The following is a 21,292-nucleotide window of genomic DNA, read 5'->3' as shown; positions in this document are numbered from 1 at the left end:
GGGTGGGTGGGTGTGAGCAGGTGGGTGTTAATGAAAGTACCTCGAGGTCCACACGTGTGAGGCAATATGGAACATATGGCATCTTTTTAAATGTTTAAAGGAAGTAATCAAGAGCTCTTGAGCAGCCACAGAGACAAGTCAGCCATATCAGTGCATATCCAATAATACAGTAAGTCTCTCACTGTACAGTATGTGCATGTCTGTGTATGTGAACCAGGCATCTCTCCTGCCTGATTCATACTGATACTCTGCATCTGTTTGGATCCTCTGCACTTGTGACTCACCCTCTGCTGCTGTGAAAGGTTTAAATAATGCTGCAAATATCTGTGATGTAAATGAGAATGCAGAGAGATGGAAACTGAGTAGCAACACAACAAATAAATTTTCGCCCCAGTGTCTCCGTATCCTCCCTAGGCGAGATGGACCTTTATATTTTGTCAGTTTGACAACATGGTTTCTGTAAACAACAATGATCATAAGTCACTTAGAAACAGAATTGCTGCCCTGCCTCATCTGTCTTGTCTGCCCTTTAAAAACAAAATAAAGCCAATGATATTTAGGCATCTATGTCAATGTCTCCGGGCCTGGCTGCATCTCATTTTCCTGCTATTTCTCCTGTGCCCTGACAGACACACACACAAACACACACATAGTGTGGGAGTCACACTGTGTATACACAGTGAACATTTTAGTGTGTGCAGGGTCAAAGGGCTGACACGCTTAGGCTAATAAACAGACAATTAGTCTCAACAAAGTTTGTCTAAGCCTGACTTATAAACAAAAAAGTTCTCAAATGGTTGAACAGTATTCTTAACATCCATTTCTTCAGACTAAAACAACAGTACAAAGGTGATTTGTTTTCAGGCGAGACCTGAAGTCACCATCGGATGACCAACAAAACAAAGCAAAGCTACTGGACGTGAGTCGGATAAATTGGAAACAACCGAGTCAAGGAAAATATACAATAAATCATTTTTTTTCTTTTGTAAGTTAAATTAAGTCATCCACGTCTTTTCTTAAGCTGTGAAATCAGTTTGTCTGACTAATGACAGGAAAAAGAGACAGCTCTTGAGGGAAATATGTGGGTCTAATGGAACAGAATAACAAACCCAAGCCAAAGTCTCTCTCTCTCTCTCTCTCTCTCTCTCTCTCACACACACACACACACACACACACACACACACAACTCTTTTCTATTCATTTCTATTCTATTCTAACTTGCACATATTTCTGTTTACTCAAATGCAAGTGTTGCAAACCAGAAGCCTTGGCGTTATGAGGTACTGCAACTCTACTCAGTTCAAGGTAACTAATGTAAATCAACTAGCTAATGTTATAAAGAACAAACCTAGTAACCTAAACCAGGGAAACACTAATGGAGATTCATAAAATGGATCATGAGCTGATCCATTGATATCACCAGCATAAATATCTGCCCACATATGATAATGATATGCTTATTTGGTATATTTATTATAGGTAGGACTGTAGACGATCGCTTATGATAATCTAGACAAACAATGTATTTTATTAAGTTCAGAATATCTTTGAAGATTGAATATGCTTTTAACGTAAAGATGAGACTACTTTAGCATGTAGCTCCAGTGCAAAACTGAATCAGTAAATGTCCGACATCCATCAGTTTGTCATGGTTGATCAGCTTCAGTATCCAGATGTGCAAAGCTCAGAGAGACATATGCCAGAAGACTTGCAGCTACAATTGCCACAACCTAGTATTGACCCCAGGGGAGTGAATACTTATGAAACCCAAAGTATCTGCTTTTCTTTTTGTTTAATTAACCTGTGCTCTCCATCAAACTTTAGACATGTTACATAAACCAAAAATGGTAACAATCCTAATTAAGGCAATTCTATTTTGACAGGGAAAGTTCACAGGGGAGTGAATACTTTTTCAATGCTGTATACTGAGTTAAGAGGAATTTTTTTGTTAGGTTCTAAACCCTAACTCCATGATTACTAGAAATTTGTGCTGTTCTGTTTGTATGCTTCATTCGTTCAATGGTTTTTAAAGCCCTTGATTTTGGAATACTGGGTTCTCCAGGCAATTTTAACCCTACATGTAACTGAGATACTACCACAAGATTGCTGTCTTCCATCACACTGGCTGATTTCACCGGTTTCTGTGCCTAAAGTTCTTTGTCCTTAATAAGCTACATCTTTGTTTTCTCCATAGCCTCACGGTTTGATGAAGCCATTTGGCTGGCAAGTTCAGAACGCCAAGATTTGTGGTCAGGAAGCTTCATTGCCAGTCTCGGAAAAGGTCTAGGAGTCCAGCGCAGTGAAGTTTCAATTACATTCTCGTTTCTGAGACAAATTGTAGCTCGACAGCTGTTTCCCATTGTTATCGTCTGAAGAAATCAAACGTGCCCAGATGTAGGTAAAATACTGTATTTAAAGGAGGTTGGTTCCAGTCAGAGGGTTACTGATGGAGGAGGACGAGAGTAACAAAATCCAGCTTGGCCAGGACTGAAAACTGCAGGGTGGCGATGAGCTTGGAGGAAACAGCAGCTTGGATAGTTGGAAGCTTTTGAAAATGTTCACGCAATACAGATGAGACACTGGAACAATAATTACTTCCAGAGTATTGGAAATGGCTCCAAGAGATGAATAAATGACAAAATGAGCTTGAATGCCACTCCTTAACTCTAATGAACAGCAGCACTCGGAGAGATGCACTCTCATCGTAGGTTACTCAGATTAATGGGTGATAATGTTCTGCTTTCATGACTCAACTAATAACCCTCATCCTTTATTCAGCACATAGATTGTATTGGCAAGAAAACATCCAGTTACTTCTGTCATGCTGATACCAATTAGAGCCAGTTAATAGAAGCCTGTTTACTGGAAACAGACTTTTAATAGAAGTGGTTGTCGTTGTTCTGATGTAAAGCAGCTAATGCAAGAAACCCCCAAAGATAAACGCTAAACTTTTTCTCTGTCTCTCTCTCTTTCAGACTTCTGTCTCAGATCAAGGTTTTTTATAAATATTTGATGGTGGCAAGTAAAGAAATCCACATTAACACACAGGGTTTGGATGGTTTACCAAATATCTCTAGTTTCACAGGAGAGGAACGTCTCCTGAAATAATAAAGAAGCAGCAGTTAGCTCCAAACATAACATGAAATTTCATCCAATCTGGGAAAAGACTTCATCTGGTAGTAGAATAGTGTGAAATTTACATGCATATGTTGTATGACAAAAAAGACTTTCAAATCTACCTACTAAGTAAGTATTTTAGGTCAGTGACATGACTAAGGATACTTGTTAATGTTCCTTTTTCTTAAAAAAAAAAAAGGCCCAAACCACCAGACGACAGTCAAGCAGAAAAATGCAACTGTGTGCTTAAGTTTGCATGTTTTCATTTTGCATAAATACAATAGAACTGGATGTAGGACATGCATATGCGTTTTGTGTGTGCAGCTCATGTGTATGTGGCTAGCAGCCTCTCGCTGTGCATTTCCTGTTTTGCATAGAATGACTTTCACACTTTATATTTGGTAGATGGACTCATGTGTAAAAACCTATCCATCCTGTCTAAAAAGTAAAGCATTTTCCAGTTCAATAAAACTGGTTTTCAGTGCAGATGTATCTTAGCGGAGATGTAATCTGTTGCACTGTAAGTATTTGGCCAAGTTGCAGAATCTTCTGCAAACTCCACACCATGCATTATTTCTGCAACTAGATCTCTTTTAGAGTTGTTTAGGTTGGTGTGCTCTTGACAATTTTTTCATGTGGAGGATTTAGAGCTTCACTGAAGCGACTATGATTTGTCTTTAAATTGCATACAGATTTTAAAACGGTCACTGTGACCGTTTACTGTGGCTTGTTTACTGTGTTTAGCACCTTTTTGTTCCAGGTTGTGTGACATTTAAAGAGAAGCAGACTCAGCTTTATCCTTCGATGACAGTTGTACTGTAGTTCAGTGGAATAATGACACCAAATATGACTTGGCTCTGTAAATATTATTTTGTTCCAATTTTATGCCAACGTTATTCATCATAACGAAACTAAACAGGCATGATGAAATAATGCTAAATGGAGGCCCTGAAATATCAGAGACATGTTCCTCAGACACATCTACAGTAGATTTCGTTACCTTGGTTTGTTTGGTATTTCTAAAGAACTACTGAACTACTGAACTACTATTGTTCTTACATAATGATAGGTCAAAACAAATAAATTAGCATGGGTGAAAGTTCATTGTGTATTGACTCCTGACTGGAATCAGTTGATCAGATCAGTCAGGTTTGATCTGCATTGTTTCAGATGAGTGCCCAGACAAGTCTAGATAAGAAGCTCTATCAGTAGTGCAGATTAGCAGGAAAGATTAGAACTCTGCTTTCCTGTACTGTACAGTACGTTAAACATACAGTCAGAGGTCTAGTGATGAATTAAAAAAAAATCATCTATCCAGTGGGTCTTTACTTTACCTTTAAAATGAATGAGTCATTAAGATAAGAATGAAAGAAAGAAAGAAGGAAGGAAAGAAAGAAAGAATATGTTTTAAGTGAAGTGCAGCAGTCTGAGCTCAAACTGCTAGTTTTAATTTGCACAACTTCAATCTTGACTTCCAAATCTGATAAGTTAGAAGCTGTTTATTAATTATATTTTATGGACAGACTGAGATATTGGACATACTGTTTATTGGACATACATTGCCTCAAATAAACAGAACTTTCAGACTCGTTTGTTTCTTTCGCTTTTTGTTCCACACACATTTTTTGCTCACTACAGCTTCTTTTGCACATTATATCATGAGACAAAAAAAAAAGGTTTCTGTTCAGGATTTTTTGAATCAGCTTAAGATATTTCCCAATATTAGCAGACTTTACAAATTGTCTCTTTAAACAGAAGGTCCCAAACATGCTGCGTATGTCTGGAGCTCATTTACCTCGTTACTGGTGTTTTCATTTCATTCATAGCAGAGAGGAATGAGAGAGACGCAAACGATGCAAGCTGATGATGATTATCTTCAGAGCACAACAAATTAGACCAACGTGCTATCTCCAATCCACTGACTCAGCTAGCAGACATATCACCCACACTAGTAACAGCTGAAATAACTGAAGAATTCTGCTGCATACAACTTTCAGCTGTACAGAGGACATCAAAGCTACTGTACAGAAGCAGTCTGAAAAATGAAATGGAGTGTTTATAGATCAGCTTTCATCAGGTGTTGATTCAGCCAGGAGATATGAATTTATTGTTTCTGTTATGTGCTCAGGCCTTGAGGGGTAAACAGAAAAAAGGAAGGAAGGCAGGAAGAAAGGAAGGAAGGAAGGTAAATGTGGTAGATTAGTGATTAAGGTGTTAAACTACTGATCAGAAGGTTGTGAGATTAAATTCCATGTGTACCAACTAGCACAGCTGGGCCCTTAAGCAAGGGCCTTAACCCCTTATATAAAATTATAAAAATAATAAATAAAAATAAAATTTAAATAAAGAAATAAAAATGTAAGTCGCTCTGGATAAAGACGTCTGCTAAATGCCACTGATGTAATCGAAGGAACGAAGGATGGAAGGAAGGAAGGAAGGAAGGAAGGAAGGAAGGAACTGAATTAGGCAGAAAAAAGAAAGCTGTGACAGAAATAAAACACACTTGACAGAATTTTTCTGTCATGTATGTTTAAAAGGAGATGTTAGGAGATGCCAACTACATGTGGTCTTTGAGGAAAACAACCTCCTAATCAATGCCCAATTGCCAGACTGAACATTTATAATCACACCATCCGGTCTCACCCAAATGTGGATGAGGTTCCCTTTTGAGTCTGGTTCCTCTCGAGGTTTCTTCCTCTTTGTGAGCAACACTCGGGACAATCTTTGGAAACTATAAGGGTGGGAACATTAGCTAAATAGCTAGCTGAGGAACTTATGATCAAGCTACTGCATTAGCCAGCTAATATTACTATTAGTTGTATGCTGGTATTTTTTATTTCAGCATAACACACTTGTTTAGTTAACATAATTGTTCCAAAATGCTTTCCTAACATATATATATGTTGCAAAAAAAACATGTTGCATTAGCTGTGTTAATTGTAGATGTAATAAAACTTGTTTTACATTTTCTTTTCTTTCTTTTCTTAACCCTTTTCATTATTGCAGGAAGTTCCAAAGCTAGTACTTTTACTCATGCGTTGTAATTATATTCACTTTATGTTGTTTCACAAAGAACTTTAAAAAGAACATCAGCTGTTGCTGATGTCCTATATTCTATTTTCAAACTTAAATTTGAAGAGCGTTGACTGTTTTAGTTGCAAAGGTTAACAGCAGGTTAGCAGTTTGCAGTTGCAAAGGTTAGCAGTTTGCTGCGGTGACTGGGTTGATTACCCTGCTGTGGTGTTCACGCTGACCTCATAAATACTGTTCCATTAGCTGAAATTACTCACCTGAATTACCACGTCAGATGGCACCATGCAGTGAAACAACTTAACAAGTAAAAATGTTTCTAAAACTAGATTGCTAGCATTAAATTAGCATGCTACTAAGTTGTTGTGGGATGTTAGCGAAATAAATAGTTACTACTCTCATGGTATCAAATTCGCTAGAAAGTATTAAATATGCCAGTGTTAGAATAAAAAGCTGACAGTGTTTAGCTGTCTCACTCAGTACTATTAGTTAGATGAGGTTGTGAAGAGTAAAAATGACCAACCCTGTAACATCACTGATTATGGAGGAAATACGTCCACTGTTATACAAACAAGAATAACACATTTCTCGCTTTTTGCTCAGTATCTTCCATTATCTCCTGCCAGAAAGACAGAGAGAGTGAGTGAGACAGATGATCAACAACAGGAAACCAAAAGACATGTCAGATATCATTAGAGGGTTTGAGTTTAAATAAGGTGAGCGACCTTTAGCGTAGCCCACGTCTTCCCTCTGTCTCAATCTGCTTCTCTGTAGGGTGTTATCTCCGTAATTAGGATAATCCAGCATTGGTTTCCTGATGTATAGGGTTTGTTTTCATGAGTCAGCGCTCACAAATGCTTCTCGTTCCCACAAAAGGGATCATTTTACCTCTCCTCTCTCTCTCTCTCTCTCTCTCTCTCTCTCTCGCTCTCTCTCTCTCTTTCTCAGTAAAACTCCAAGAACAGTAAAGTTTCCCTGTTCTTTCATTCTCATTTCATTGCCTCTTCTTTCCTCCATTTCAAGAGTCCACCCCAAACCACAGTGTAGAAAAATAAACCCTTATAAATTGTTCATGAATGGCTTCAAAGACTCAGTGTGTTCATACCTAAAAAAAAGTCGTAATGATCGGACCGTCTTAGGTCATGCAACACGATTCCGGTACTGGTCCACTAACGAACGGATGGCAGAGCAATGCACGAAACATGAGGCCACCATTATAGATTTGCCGGGGAGAGAGAGAATGAGAGAGAGAGTGACGCACAAAATCCGAAGTGGTAACAGTCGACTGAGGAATGTGGTGTTTATCTCGGCCGCTGTGACACAGTCTGAATACTTATCAGCAGGGAGGAATTGGTGTGTGTGTGTGTGTGTGTGTGTGTGTGAGAGAGAGAGAGAGAGAGAGAGAGAGAGAGAGAGAGAGAGAGAGAGTCTGAAGGAATGAGGGTGAGGAGGTCAGGAGTGAAAGAGTGTTATGTGTCTGAATAATAATCACATCTAGGGGTTATAAAACGTATTATCCACAAGGGACACTTGATGAAAATGAATGAACATAGCCTCTGCATGGAGTCAATGATGTCATGTCGATTTATAAAGGAAAAAAGAAAGAGTAGAGTGAAGTCAAATTCATTGAAAAGATCTGTGTTTAAGTCCTTGTAACCAGACAGTTGTGGGTTTAAATCTCAAAGCAGTCAGAAAGAGAGCAGAGAGAGAATGCTCATTGGAGAATTGGAGAACATAATTGTCTATTATTCGTATTATTATATAACTTCCTTATAATGAATTCCCAATACAGTAAACAAATAAATTTGAGACATTAGAATACAATAGACATAATGTCTCCCTAATTTGCATAATAATTTTATAATACATTGACACTTTTCGAGCCAGTCAGTGCATGCTGTACTTCCACTGAATTTTATCATTAAAAATATTTGATAAATCTTAAGCTGTCCACATGGCACATGGACTTATGACCTAATATAGATAATGTTCCTAAACTCTGCTTTCTTTAGTGGAGCTTTGAGCAGCTTTTGGATGACTGTGTTTTTATTTCTTATCTTTTATATTTGTAAAGGAACCTTGGGTATAAGAAAGGCACCATATAAATTATTATTATTATCATTATTATTGTTATTATTGTTGTTGTTATATTGCTTCCTCATCGTGAATTCCTTATACAGTAAACATGTAAATTAGATACATTACAATACAAAAGACAACTTTTAAACAACGGTCCCCGCAATATGGCATATGACCAAAAATAATTTGCATAAAGCTACACAACTGTCTCATATATTTTTTTTTGCAGTCACAACTTTCAGACTTTCTACATGACTTTGACACTTTTTAAACTGTCCATATGGACTTATCTCCAGACAGATACACCAACCCTTGACTGAGGTTTTAATTTAGTTAAGGAAATTAGTGTATAATAACATAACGTCACTTATAATATCAGTGGTATGTCATTTTCTAAATTATGAACAGATCAAACATTATCAGATCATTACATCAACAGATCATTACAAACTACGCAAGTTTCATTGCTCCGGAATTTAACATTGATGTCAGTGCTGTTCAGACATGAATAAATAACATGGATTGAGAAGAAGGATGAAGGTCAATCTCTAGTTTATGCCTATACACATGGGTGCCAGTAAATATTTTGGCAACCAGCCATGGATGATGTCTTTTTCCTGGATGATTTTGTATTCTATAGCGTCTCTATTCATGTTTCTCCCCTTTTAAAGGACTCTCGATTATACAAAGATGAATACAGTAGCAGAACTAATCCGAGGTCGGTGCGTAAAGATGTTTAAAGTAAATGCTTAAAAACTTAAAGTAGTATGGTTCGTTTAAAAAATTAAAAAATAAATAAATGAATATTGAATTTTACGATTATGCAAATTGGAAATGGTATCATGCCGTCAGAATTCACTTATTCGGTTAAACTAAATCACTTTTCAGACTGGAGGGTACAAATAGAATAAATACTGTGAGTAAATTCAGGTGCAGTTTTATAGTTTGTTTGAAGAAGGTGCACTTTTCCAAGCAAACTGAGGCATGTTCAACTGGTTTTGCCACAAAATCAACATGTATCTGGTTGTTTATTTAATACTTAGGTAAATATGTATAACAGACTTCATGTCAGTCCAACCAAACATGTTTTTTTGTTTTTTTTGAAGGGGGGGGGTGGTGTTGGCTCAAACAAAAGGATTCTGCTGAAGTAAATAGATCTATTGCAAAAGTATCTTCTTAGTACCTTGGGTGATATGAGGTAATACTTTGTTAGTAAAACCACTTTCTCACAACTTTTTATTCTCCTAATGACACTAAAAGCCAAAGATCTGAAGAAGAGAGAAAAATAAGAGACATCGTTCACTGGTTGACCGAACGGAAGGGTTTTTTCGGCCCGGCGGCATCTGCAGAATCGTTCATCCCCAGAGATACACAAGATTTTTCCTCTCTTGCTTTTTGATGTCTGCATGCACTGCTCTAACTCTGCTTTAATGATGTCCTCACAAGGCTATAACTCCAGACCACAGTTCTTTAAAAACAGAAGGACAGGGCAGTAATTATTTTCTGTAACCAGAAAGGGGGAATCTAGAATTCACTAGATTCAATAATGGCCAGTAGAACTAGATTTTGATCAGTCTATTGAAGTTGCACTTCTCTTATATTTCACTTTCAACATGGGAAGTTGAATACACGTGCAGTTCAAATATTCCAGGAAAGTCACATGTGAAACAAGCATCACAAGTTACATTTGTGCGACTTTTCTGTATGGGAAAAGCCCTGTGAGCGCACTTCTTGCTAGATAACCTGGCAATCAAATTGAAATGAAAGTTTTATTAGTCACATACACAATCATTCACAATACAGCATGCAGTAAAATATTTTTTAGTACTGTTCCTGTTTTAATAATTACATTTGAAATGTAATAAAATAAAATAGAATTAGCTGTCCGGAACAGAGGAAAAATAAATAGACAAAATATAAAAATTAGCTAAATAGTGACTGGTGCCCAGGTATAAATTTAACATGTATCTACACAATGATTTATTTTATTTTATTTTATTTTATTTTTCTATTCTTTCTATTTATTTCACACTACTTTTTTCACTGTTTATTTATGTAAAGTTTTTCCTATTTTTTTTTACTTTCTGTAATAGAAAAATTTCTGTAATAGAAAAGCCCTGTGAGAGCTCTTGTTGCTGGGGATTAGCTAAGCTAATGTCTGATGCTAATGATTTAGATAGCACAGTGAAATTCTTTCTTCGCATTTCCCAAATTTGGAGGACAGGCATGATACAGAGCCACTGGAACAGTGAGGGTTAAGGGCTATGGTTAATGTTCGATTTCTTCAGGTCTAACTGGAGCTGGTACATTTCTAGATGCTTCAGGATCCTCACAAGGTTGACCTCATCTCAATGAAGGTCCAAAATCTTCATAACTCTGAGATATATATTGTATATAGACAGTGTATGAGCTTTTCTCTCAGATGTAGTGTGTTCAATTGCTGAAAAGAATTTCATTCAAAGTGTGATTCACTTTAGCATCAACTGGAAAATGCACTTCAACAGGTTTTTTCCACATTTCACATTAGGATTGAAAATTCTTTATGAAATAATATAGTAAAACTACAGAGCTCAGCTACAGTATATGAGTGTTATATATAAGGCTTTAGATACATCTTTAGACTGTATGGTTTTTTTTCTGGACATGTTTTATCATTTAAGACAAATTTGCTTGAATGTTGTGGGACAGTCTGAGCTTTTGGGTATCTTCTTTAAGACACTAGACAATCACCAGACCAAATACTGGTCTACTGAGAGGACAGGAGCCATTCCTAATCCCTATTCTCTGCTCCTCAGTGGATTAGAGGTTATCAGTACGTCTCTATCAGCTATCAGTTAATCTACTTGGCAGTCACTGGTAAGGGACCCTTGAATAAGTCAGACCAAGACTTCTAGACTTCCCAGACTTATAGTGTTTTTTCTTTTCTTTTTAGTCAACACAGGCTCAGCCAAGAGGCCTCCAAATTTGGTCCAGAACTAGGCTTAGTGAAATTGTTCCTTCCCTTATCCGTAGTGGGAGCAGAACTTGTTGGTAGATGTTATCTTCTGATTAACACACAGCATTTTCTCTCTAAAATAGAAACCCTGAACATGCATCCTACATGATAACTTGCAGTGTAACTGTCAGTGCTATTGGAGCTATTGGACATTTAGTAAAATCCACAGGCGCAAGTTAGTAGTTGTAGTACTCCAGAGTAGTTTCTTGCTATATGTGAAGGCATGTTGGACATTAAAAGTTGCCCATTAAGACTGGACAAATATTGCTAGAGAATTAAAACTACACTATATCCGTCTTTGGAGAACAGTAAGTGCTTATAAAAATATATAAAGTATAAAATGAAATTTTTATGGCCTATTAAGGCCACTCCTTAGAGAGAGTGAGTGAGAGAGAAAGTGAGAGAGAGCGTGAGAGAGAGAGAGTGAGTAAGAGTGAGAGTGAGGGAGAGAGAGAGAGAGAGAGAGAGAGAGAGATGAATAATAAAAAAAGAAAAGCAGAAAAAAATGAACATGTAGAGATTGGAAATTAAAGAAAAGTAAATATTTGTGTGAATATTATGTGACCAGCAATAAATTTAAAGCAAACCCAATTTGACAATAACAAATTGTAGATATTATCAAAAATTGTATGAAAGACAGTGAAGATGGAGGAAGAGAGAGCAGGACAAGGAGGTAAACTGACTTACCTTGAAAGCTCAGGATTACATTATGTGTTTAAGGTACAAAGTGGGGAGGGAACCATTACCCAAAGTGAGAAAATACCACATACATGAAAGTCGTTTAAACTCAGACTTGAATGGGAAAATATATATTTATTTGTACATATAACTGAAGATGGTATGATAATTATAAAGATCAATATGCAAGTTTTCCTTTAAGGCATTCACAAACAGATATTCAGAAACACGAATGAAGTGAATAAACAGGCAGGGCTATTGACTCTTAAACGTTCAGCGGATTAAACTGTCACCCTGTGTTTATCGGCTAGTAAAGTTGAACATACCCATCTGCTTCATTAGAATGTGAATTATGACGTCCAGATCAGACAACAGTGGCACAATGTAACTACACACATATACACATAGGTGTGTAAACAGGTACTGTAGTGCTTGTAGGCACGGATAATGGTAATAGTTCTCACAGGGATATAGTTTCCTAACAGGAAATACTGCTGTGTTACTGAGGCGTTATAGAGAGAGATAAAGCATGATGACAAGTCTGAACTTGACTTTACAGAGAAGGTTACTACACACAAATGAAACCACACAATGATGAGCAGACTGAAAGACAGACACTACTAGGGAAAGCTCTAATACTATGGAAACTATGGAAAGCTCTAATAAAGTAGCATTATTATTTTTCACTGTGACTAAAAATATTAAAATTATGGATGCAAATCTATACCAAAATAAAAATCACCTAATGTAGTAATACACAATAATATCGCAACTACATTTAACCACCAAACACATGATGCTTGTTGTTGCATTTTTTTCTGCATTGCACAGACAATAAAACCATGAACATCCTTCAAACTAGCAAAAATATAGTTGCTTGTCTAAGCAGCTGGAATAACTGGCTGAGGAATTTTTAAACATTTTTGTTTTTTTCGTGTTAACTTTATATATATATATATATATATATATATATATATATATATATATATATATATATATATATATATATATATATATATATAATTTTTTTTTTTAATTTAAAATTGAAAATTATATATTTTTGTTAGCTTTGTTCTGTGGCTATGAGGTTAATGAGCTAAAATGTAAAAGATGTTTTAAGCTAGCAGTTAAACATTGTGTGTGCTTCAGGCCACTGGAGGTTGAGGCTTTTGTCTATTTTTATATATATGTACAACAGCCATACAGTTTTGAAAAGACGTTTGAGATTACTTCACTTATTTGGTATGAACTTTGCCGAGTTTTTTCTTTCCTTTTAATTACATTAGCTTTGGCACTTCAGTGAAAATTCTGTACGTTTAATTTCCCTTGACAACGAGAAAAACTTTATTGCCGACGTCTATAAAACGTCTCAAAATATAAGCTACATGTTGACTGACAATATTAGTTATCTTTTTAAGTATGTCAAGTTGAATTATGGTCTTGTTTGAATTCAATTCACTCAATTCAAAACCACTAAATGAGATGAGAGTTACTGCAGAAAACGAGATGAGAGTTACTGCAGAAAAGAGTGGGTGGAAAAAAAAAAAAGCAGGAGGAGAATGAGATCAAGTCCAGCCCACACCGGTTCAGTGTGTGAATTGTTTCTAGTCTGTTCAGAATGGGTTTTATTCCTCACATGCCTCACGACTCATCCACCTCCAGCTGTCATTACTGTGGTGAGTAAAAGTTCCCACTTTTTCTTGTCTGCATGTGAATAACACCGGTGCAATAATATGCTGTGTAAAGTTTTGCTTAGTGCAATAAAACCTGTTCCTCTTGTTGCATAGCTGTGAGATTCACATCCACTATAAAAATATCAGATTATGAGCATGCATTAACATGTAATAATCAAAAAAAATTACTTGATTATTCTGCTTGAGTGGAGCATAATGAAGAATTTAAGAAATAATTTTTAACTTTCATTTAGTTTATATATATATATATATAATTTTTTTTTTTTTTTTTTTTTCTGCAATGGCTCTTTCCAAATCCATATAATCCAGAACAAAAGTTTCAATTTAGATTTGAAATCAAAGTGATGCTTAGATGAAAAAAACTCTCTTAAATTATTACTATTATTAGTAACTTTTATTTATATAGCACTAATATTAAACTATTACTATATCGCAATCGTATTGCCACACATTGCAACTGCAGTATGCTTTAAATTCTATTTAAAAAAATGAGATGATTGAAAATTGAATTGAAAAAGTACTGAATTGTCCTGATTCATCTAAAACACTCATCTGGTGTCTCGATAAAGCACATAACACCACTCCGCAGACTGGTTAGAGCTTTCTTTAGCACTTTGCACTTCATAAGAAGTCTAGCAAAGATAATAATCACAATAATGATTAACATGCAATGCATTATGCAGCCCCCACTTTCTGTCTTTGGAATCCCGGGTAGTGAACTTCAGCGACTGTAACCTGAGATCTTAAAATGTTGCCATGTGTCTGACTGAGGCAGTGGAATGCTGAAAACTCTCGAAGCATTTTCATGTAGTAAGATCATCCAAAGGAATAGATTTTTAAATAGAAAGTCATTGCATATATACGTTTTTTAAACAGGATGAAACGAAGGTGCAGGTTATCACTTATTTTGAAAGCCTGAAATTTATTTAACCATTTATCAAGAACTTTAAAGCCTTTATCAACTGCATTTTAAAATAGTTCAGAGAATTCATTTGAATAATAATAATTTTTTTTTACTGTAAATTCTATAAATATATAAATGTAACAGCATTTCTTGAGAAATTTATATTAACACGTATGCAAGTTATGTTTATTTCATAGTGACCTGATTTCTGTTCCTCAAATACACACCGTATTCCTTTTTATGCTGCTTTCTTCATGAATCCACATTGATTCTGTTTTTTCTTTGTTTTGGCTCCATAGGTCTTTAGAAGGTTAAATCTGGGAATTAAAGTTGCTCTCTTCTGCCTTCTAGTGGGATGCTACATAATGGCACTGGAAAACAAGGAATAATTTTCTAATTTGGCTAATGGACACATTGAGTAAACGAAAATAAAACAAAACAAGCTCTTTGACCTTGACCAGCTTCTGCACAATGCCCAACCAAAGAACTTTATGAAAGTAATCCAGCCCAGTGAGGAAGATTTAGCCTTTCTGTCAAACAAAAAATGAATTGTACTTCCTTCTCCTCAAGGTCCTCCTCATGGTCTTTCTCCAACTTTTACGCTGATTACTATAACAACAGTGTCATTTTGCTGCACTATAATTGCATAGGGAAACTGAAACAGGACAAATACAAGGATGGGCTCAAACCAGAAGCTATCGCATTCATTCTCATTTGCTTGCTTATTGTTGTGGAAAACACAATTGTCCTGGTGGCCATCTGGAAGAACAAGAAGTTTCACCTGCCCATGTATTACTTACTAGGCAACCTGACACTGTCAGATCTGCTGGCCGGATTCACGTACATGCTCAATATTATCATGTCAGGTCCCAACACACTTCATCTGACCCCTCTGCTTTGGTTTCTGAGGGAGGGTGGAGTCTTCATCACGCTCGCCGCATCAGTCATCAGCCTCTTGGCCATCGCCATAGAGCGTCACATCACCATGGTGAAGATGAAGCCCTATCATGGGACCAAACGCAATCGCATGTTTGCCTTGATTGGTGCCAGCTGGGCGCTGGCTGTGTTGCTCGGCGTGTTGCCTGTCATAGGCTGGAACTGCATACATGAACTACAACTGTGCTCCACTGTGCTTCCACTCTATGCCAAGAGCTACGTCCTGTTCTGCGTCACTGTCTTCAGTGCCATTTTGCTTGCCATTGTTGTGCTATACGGGCGCATCTTTCACTCTGTCAAGAGGAATACAAAGAGGTTAGGCAGCATACGGCGCAAGGGCTTGGCACGGCGCTCACAAAAGTACATGGCCCTGCTTAAGACGGTAACCATCGTCCTGGGGGTTTTCATTGCCTGTTGGCTGCCGCTCTTCCTACTCTTACTGCTGGACTTTGTATGCCAAACTGGAGCATGCTCCATCTTGTTCAAAGCAGACTACTTTCTTGGGGTGGCGATGATCAACTCGCTGATCAACCCAATTATATACACACTGACGAGCAAGGACATGCGCAGGGCCATTATTAAGCTGCTCTGTCATCATTGTTTGATCAACAAAGATGGTCAAATAAAGAAGATCGGAATACCTTTCCTGGAGTGCAGCTTAAGCAAAACAGAGACAGCCGTTCACCGTGGCTTTGAGACTACCATCTCCTCTGGAAATGGCACATCCTCCCCAATTCGAATCATTTCCCCAAAAATCAAAGCTGTCAAACTGTGAAAACTTTGTCACCAGGTGCTGGAACATGATGCCAATGCACCGGGGATCACCTGAAGCTACTTAGGACCCTTTGTGAATTAAATTAACACTTGAGGGTTCTCAGGACAAGCACAGGCAAAACAGAACAGGAGCTCTGATAAAGTTCCTGCTTACTGTAAGTCATTTTGGCAGATGTCAAAAGGCAAACAGTGTGAGAAACTGCCTAGACAGAATTCATCCAAAATAATAATAATAAGTCAGAGCCTGCTCAAGTTCAAACAAATAGCATTGAATTTGGGCATCAGACTTACAGTATGGATTCTTGGATCAACAGAGGTGCTTAAATTGTGAATTATATGTGCTTAGACGTTGGTATCAAATCATGAGAACAACAGCCTACAGGTAATAACACCAGAATATGGCACCTAATGTGGGGCCAGATTGCTGTCAGGGATATTACATGCATCTGACTGCTATATAAACACAGTGGCTTTAAACCTGTATCACTGCTTTGAAAGTTCAACTTGAGTCACCCAGAGAGAAGAATAAGCTGGTTTACAATAGGTGGTGTGTCAGTTTTGCCCTGTTACGGACCCAGTTGCAGGAATCTCAGCAGAAATGTCTAAATTTATACAAACTTGAAAATAACCTTGCATAACAATTTTACGTTTTGAAGTGTTTAGGCTATTACTTTATTTTGCAAGGTCCAGAATTTCAGTAGTCAGTGATCTTTCAGTCCCACAGTAGCTACAGTCAACTAAATAGACTTTACAATCAGATCATCCTGGTCAATGATACTGAACTCTAGTCTCTTTCTTCTTTTATCAATAAAAATGTAGGCAAGCTAGCATTCAGATCAACATAGCATTCAAAGCATGTGATATTCCATGCCTAAATAAAATTTGTCACATCTTTATAATTCATGCACATGTAAATATTCCCGTTGTTGCCGATTACCAAAATGACCACTTTGTGTGTAGAATGTATTTCATATTACAAACAAGTCAATCAGTCACTGTGTACAGTTTGCTTGTCATTATTATGTCTATTGTATTGTTCTTGTAGAGAACTGTAGAGAATTTTTCTATTTTTTAACATCTGAATGACCTTAAATTATGTGCCTTTTTTTGCATTATACTTACTATAATAAATGTCATGTGACCAGAACTGATGTTTTTTTTAGTGTCCCATTTTTTAGGAAAAAGAAAACTTTAGTAAAGTGTGCATTTGCTGCATGTTTCAATGCGACAGCAGCAAAAGCAATAACCGTTGTAAGGAGGATGTCGGAGGAAGTGTAGCCACCCTGTCTGCACATCTGGTATAGGCATTGCTTTACATATCTTAGTCCACCAGAGACTGTAAAAAAAAAACTGTAAAAGTGTGTCAGTCATAAATAACACAGCTTGCTGTAGTAAACTGCAACCGCTAAATGATACAATGAAGGTATACAGTAGCGATGAGCACATTAACATTTAATACAAAGGGTCAAAATGTATAATCGCAAAAAAATTGGCTTTGCGTCATCCAATAATAAATTGTAAGGCACAAAATGTTAATTATCGAATATAAGGAAATTTGTGTGTGTGTGTGTGTGTGTGTGTGTGTGAGAGAGAGAGAGAGAGAGAGAGAGAGAGAGAGAGAGCGATCAAAGATTTGAATTTCCAACTAGCAAAACTCCTAAAATATATTTCCAGCTCAACATGACCTATAACTTAAAATTTACATTATGGAATTTCTAAAACAATGAAAAAAGTAGATTTTTGTCCTCTGGTCACACAGAGAGAATTTTATTACTCTAAAAAATTGATTCTATATATATTGTTTGGATTTATATGCTTCTAGCTAACCTTTTCTTAATACGCAATATCTTTTTTTATTATTTTACTCAATGTATTCTCTAAGATCTAAAATTGTAAATATTTTGATTTTCTAAAATTGTCTCCCTAAATAAGATCTTTTACGCTGAAATTTCATTGTAAAAATCAGGAGTTAGTAGGTAAATGTTTTCAGAAACTGCTTAGAATGAAACAAAGGAAAGGTTAATAACATTTACCTACTTTGGTAATGAAAACATACTCAGGAAAAAAAGGTGTATTTTTAATATTGTTATATTTTACAGTGTCATTTGTTGTTTGCTGAATCATAAAGAAATATCATCCACACTTTACGGCTCTCGCTCCACCATCACAAGAAAAAAACTGAACTGAAGTTTAAAGAAACTTTTGAAATGTCAATCAGGATATTACACATTCAGGGATTGCTCATTTAAATGAACCCTTACATCTGAGTTTTAAAGTAAGTGATTTTGTCTCCCTTTTGACTCATAGATTATTTATTTTATTTAAAGTTTGTTATTAAGGGTTTATGATTTACGCAGCCTGATGATTGTCACTTCTGTTACATGGGCATGTGTCTACCTGACAAATTGAAAATCTTATTACATTTACCGCATATGATGATCCTCACTCATTAATCACTCATCTGTTATTTAGCAATCTTAATCTGAGTCGTTCCAACAACCAGTAATTTCAATGTTGCTGACATGGAGAAAGTGTTCAGCAAACCTGTTTTGCAAACCATTTTTTGATAACGATTGCAGACACTTTTCAAAATGCGATCCTAGATTAGATGAGTCAGAGTTTAGATGAAAGAACGTGCATAACTCCTGTCAAAAGCACTGGTCATATATCAAATCATTTGACAGCCAAATAAACCTCTAAAGACAGTTCAATAAAAGTGTTTCCCACCGTCACACTTTTGTCGAAGCAAATTAAGCACCTTATAAACATGTCTCTGTGTAGGAGTGATTTAATGCATTTATTTTGTTTATAAAATCGTATGCTTACACTTCACGTGTAAAAATGAATCATATGTCGGATTCATACTTAATTTCATAACAGTTATCTACATTTATTAAGAGTTTACAGAGAACAATGAGAGCATTTATATTAACAAACAGAACTGCGATTAACTGCAGGAAATGAATCAACACTTCAAGAATCTGATTGCAGTACATTTTGGCCAAAATATCTCAAGAATCTGATACCAATATGTTATAAATAAAACTATTAAACAGATCGAGTGTTCAGTGCAAAAAGTGCACTATTGCCTACTAGGTTGCTTAGCAACCAAAGCTTACTGTTAACGTTATACATTGCAGCATGTTTCATGTCTAAGAACAACCTTAGATGTGATGGATCACTGTAACACATATGAAGTGTGCATTCTAACATACTATTATAATATTATTTCATTTTATTTATTTATTTATTTTGATCATTTTAACCAGCACTTATACATTATAAATGTTTTTTTTATCATGGGCATTACGTTAGAGAAGATTATACTTTGACAGCAAAATAACAAGTTAAGGTTTATTTATGCTTGAAAATGTTTTACAGCTATCAGATAAAAACTAAAACAATTATTGAGCTAAAACAGGAATGCATTTTTATACATTTCTGAAAGCATCCGGTTTACCACATATCACCCACTTCTACTGCCTGCCACTTTCAAAAGGTTAATATCAGTAAACCACATGTGAACTTGAAAACACAAGGTGTGAATCACACATGCAGGGCATGCATTAGAGCTTTTAAAGGTCAACAGTTAGGTGTCATGGCTGGAAATAAATTCATATTCAGCACGCATCTCAATGCACTCAGCACTCAGTACGTATGCCTGGTAAAATTAATCTTTCACCTTATTTCTTACATCAAAAGCCTGAACCTAAGACAGGTATGGAGCAAGCAAGGATTCTTTTATATTAAGGTATTTATTTGAGCACAAACTTACAAATGACTAATTCCTCCTTTACACCTGGTATGATGTATTGGTACAAAAGTATACCGTGAAAAAAAGTTCAACATAAACAATAAACATAGTCATCACATTGCAATATTAGGACTGGGTACATTTATAGACATATGTCTATGGAAAACCAAATGTATGGCCAAAATGTACTGCATTTACTGCAAGTACCCACGATGTCTCATAATAATAATAATAATAATAATAATAATAATAATAATAATAATAATAATAAAAACAACAATAATAAATTGTGCTAATATTTAAAATGTATAATATGTAATAATAGGTACTTTTTTTTTACTTCTATTATTGTAGAACTGTAAATCGTCATCAGAAAGCTGTTTAACGTAAATTATTAGCATCAGTTTGATTTTTAACTGTCCACCCTTGTCTTGTACAGTATAGTGTTATTTATGTCTGTACATTTGAGACACAAACAGCTGGAACCAAATTCTGTGTGTCAACACACTTGGCCAATAAACCTGATACTGATTCTGATTTATTTTCTGTACCAAGTATCCTACAAATGATTGTTTTCCTATAACACTGTTTGTCAAAAAGGTTTTTCTGTTTTCTCTCTTTTATTTTTTATTGATCAAAAGTTTTGTCCAATCAGATTCGAGAATACAACACCACAAGTTGATAAAAAAATAAAAAATAAAAGCTTTAGGCGTCTTATTGCCACGCTATAATACTATATAAACTGACAAATGAGCTTAATTATAAATCAAGCATCCCTGAATTACAATTATTTCCAGTGTAAATGAAACCTATTGTGTGGAACTGATTGATAATAGAAAGTGAAAGTGTCCCTAATCCACTTATTGTTGTTTTGTTTGTATAAAAGTCCTGTTTACCTGACACTGAGAACGCGGAAGTGTTTATATTTTAATTTATAATTTTAACTATAAGGTTAGAATGTCCGCAACGGGCCTCAAAGATATAATTTAAATGCTTTAATTTTGCCTAAACCCAATAATTTACCAAATGCGACTGTGCTTCTCCGTGTGCACGGCCTTGTTCAATCACAACACGCAACCGCCATTTTAAGGGCTTAGGGCTGCTTTTAAAAATCACATACTAAAAAGTGTGTTAAAATATTTGCCTATATAGTGCGATAGGCGTGTGTAGAATTAATTCGATTAGATCGATTGTAATCACAGCCCACAAAAAAGATTTTGTAATTAATCCCGTATAACGAAGATAACGCTTTTGAAACTTATTAGAAAAAAATGGACCCTATATAGTGAGGAGGAAGTATTTGGGACGCAGCCCGGCTTTTATTTTGGAGT

The 21,292-nt window shown here is 36.0% G+C and overlaps 1 protein-coding gene across 1 annotated transcript; it reads left to right on the top strand.

Moving 5' to 3' along the window:
• Positions 1–13,499: 13,499 nt before the first annotated feature.
• s1pr5b (sphingosine-1-phosphate receptor 5b) lies at positions 13,500–17,354 on the top strand. Its single transcript, XM_060868743.1, has 2 exons — positions 13,500–13,575; positions 14,797–17,354. The coding sequence occupies exon 2, from the start codon at positions 15,042–15,044 to the stop codon at positions 16,206–16,208; it is 1,167 nt and encodes a 388-aa protein (XP_060724726.1). The 5' UTR covers positions 13,500–13,575; positions 14,797–15,041; the 3' UTR covers positions 16,209–17,354.
• Positions 17,355–21,292: the final 3,938 nt, after the last annotated feature.

The sequence above is a fragment of the Tachysurus vachellii genome, chromosome 4 (genome assembly GCF_030014155.1).
Source record: "Tachysurus vachellii isolate PV-2020 chromosome 4, HZAU_Pvac_v1, whole genome shotgun sequence".
In the NCBI taxonomy this organism is placed as follows: Eukaryota; Metazoa; Chordata; class Actinopteri; order Siluriformes; family Bagridae; genus Tachysurus; species Tachysurus vachellii.
Note: the sequence above shows the minus strand (reverse complement) of the source record. Positions and strands in the feature narration are given on the sequence as shown.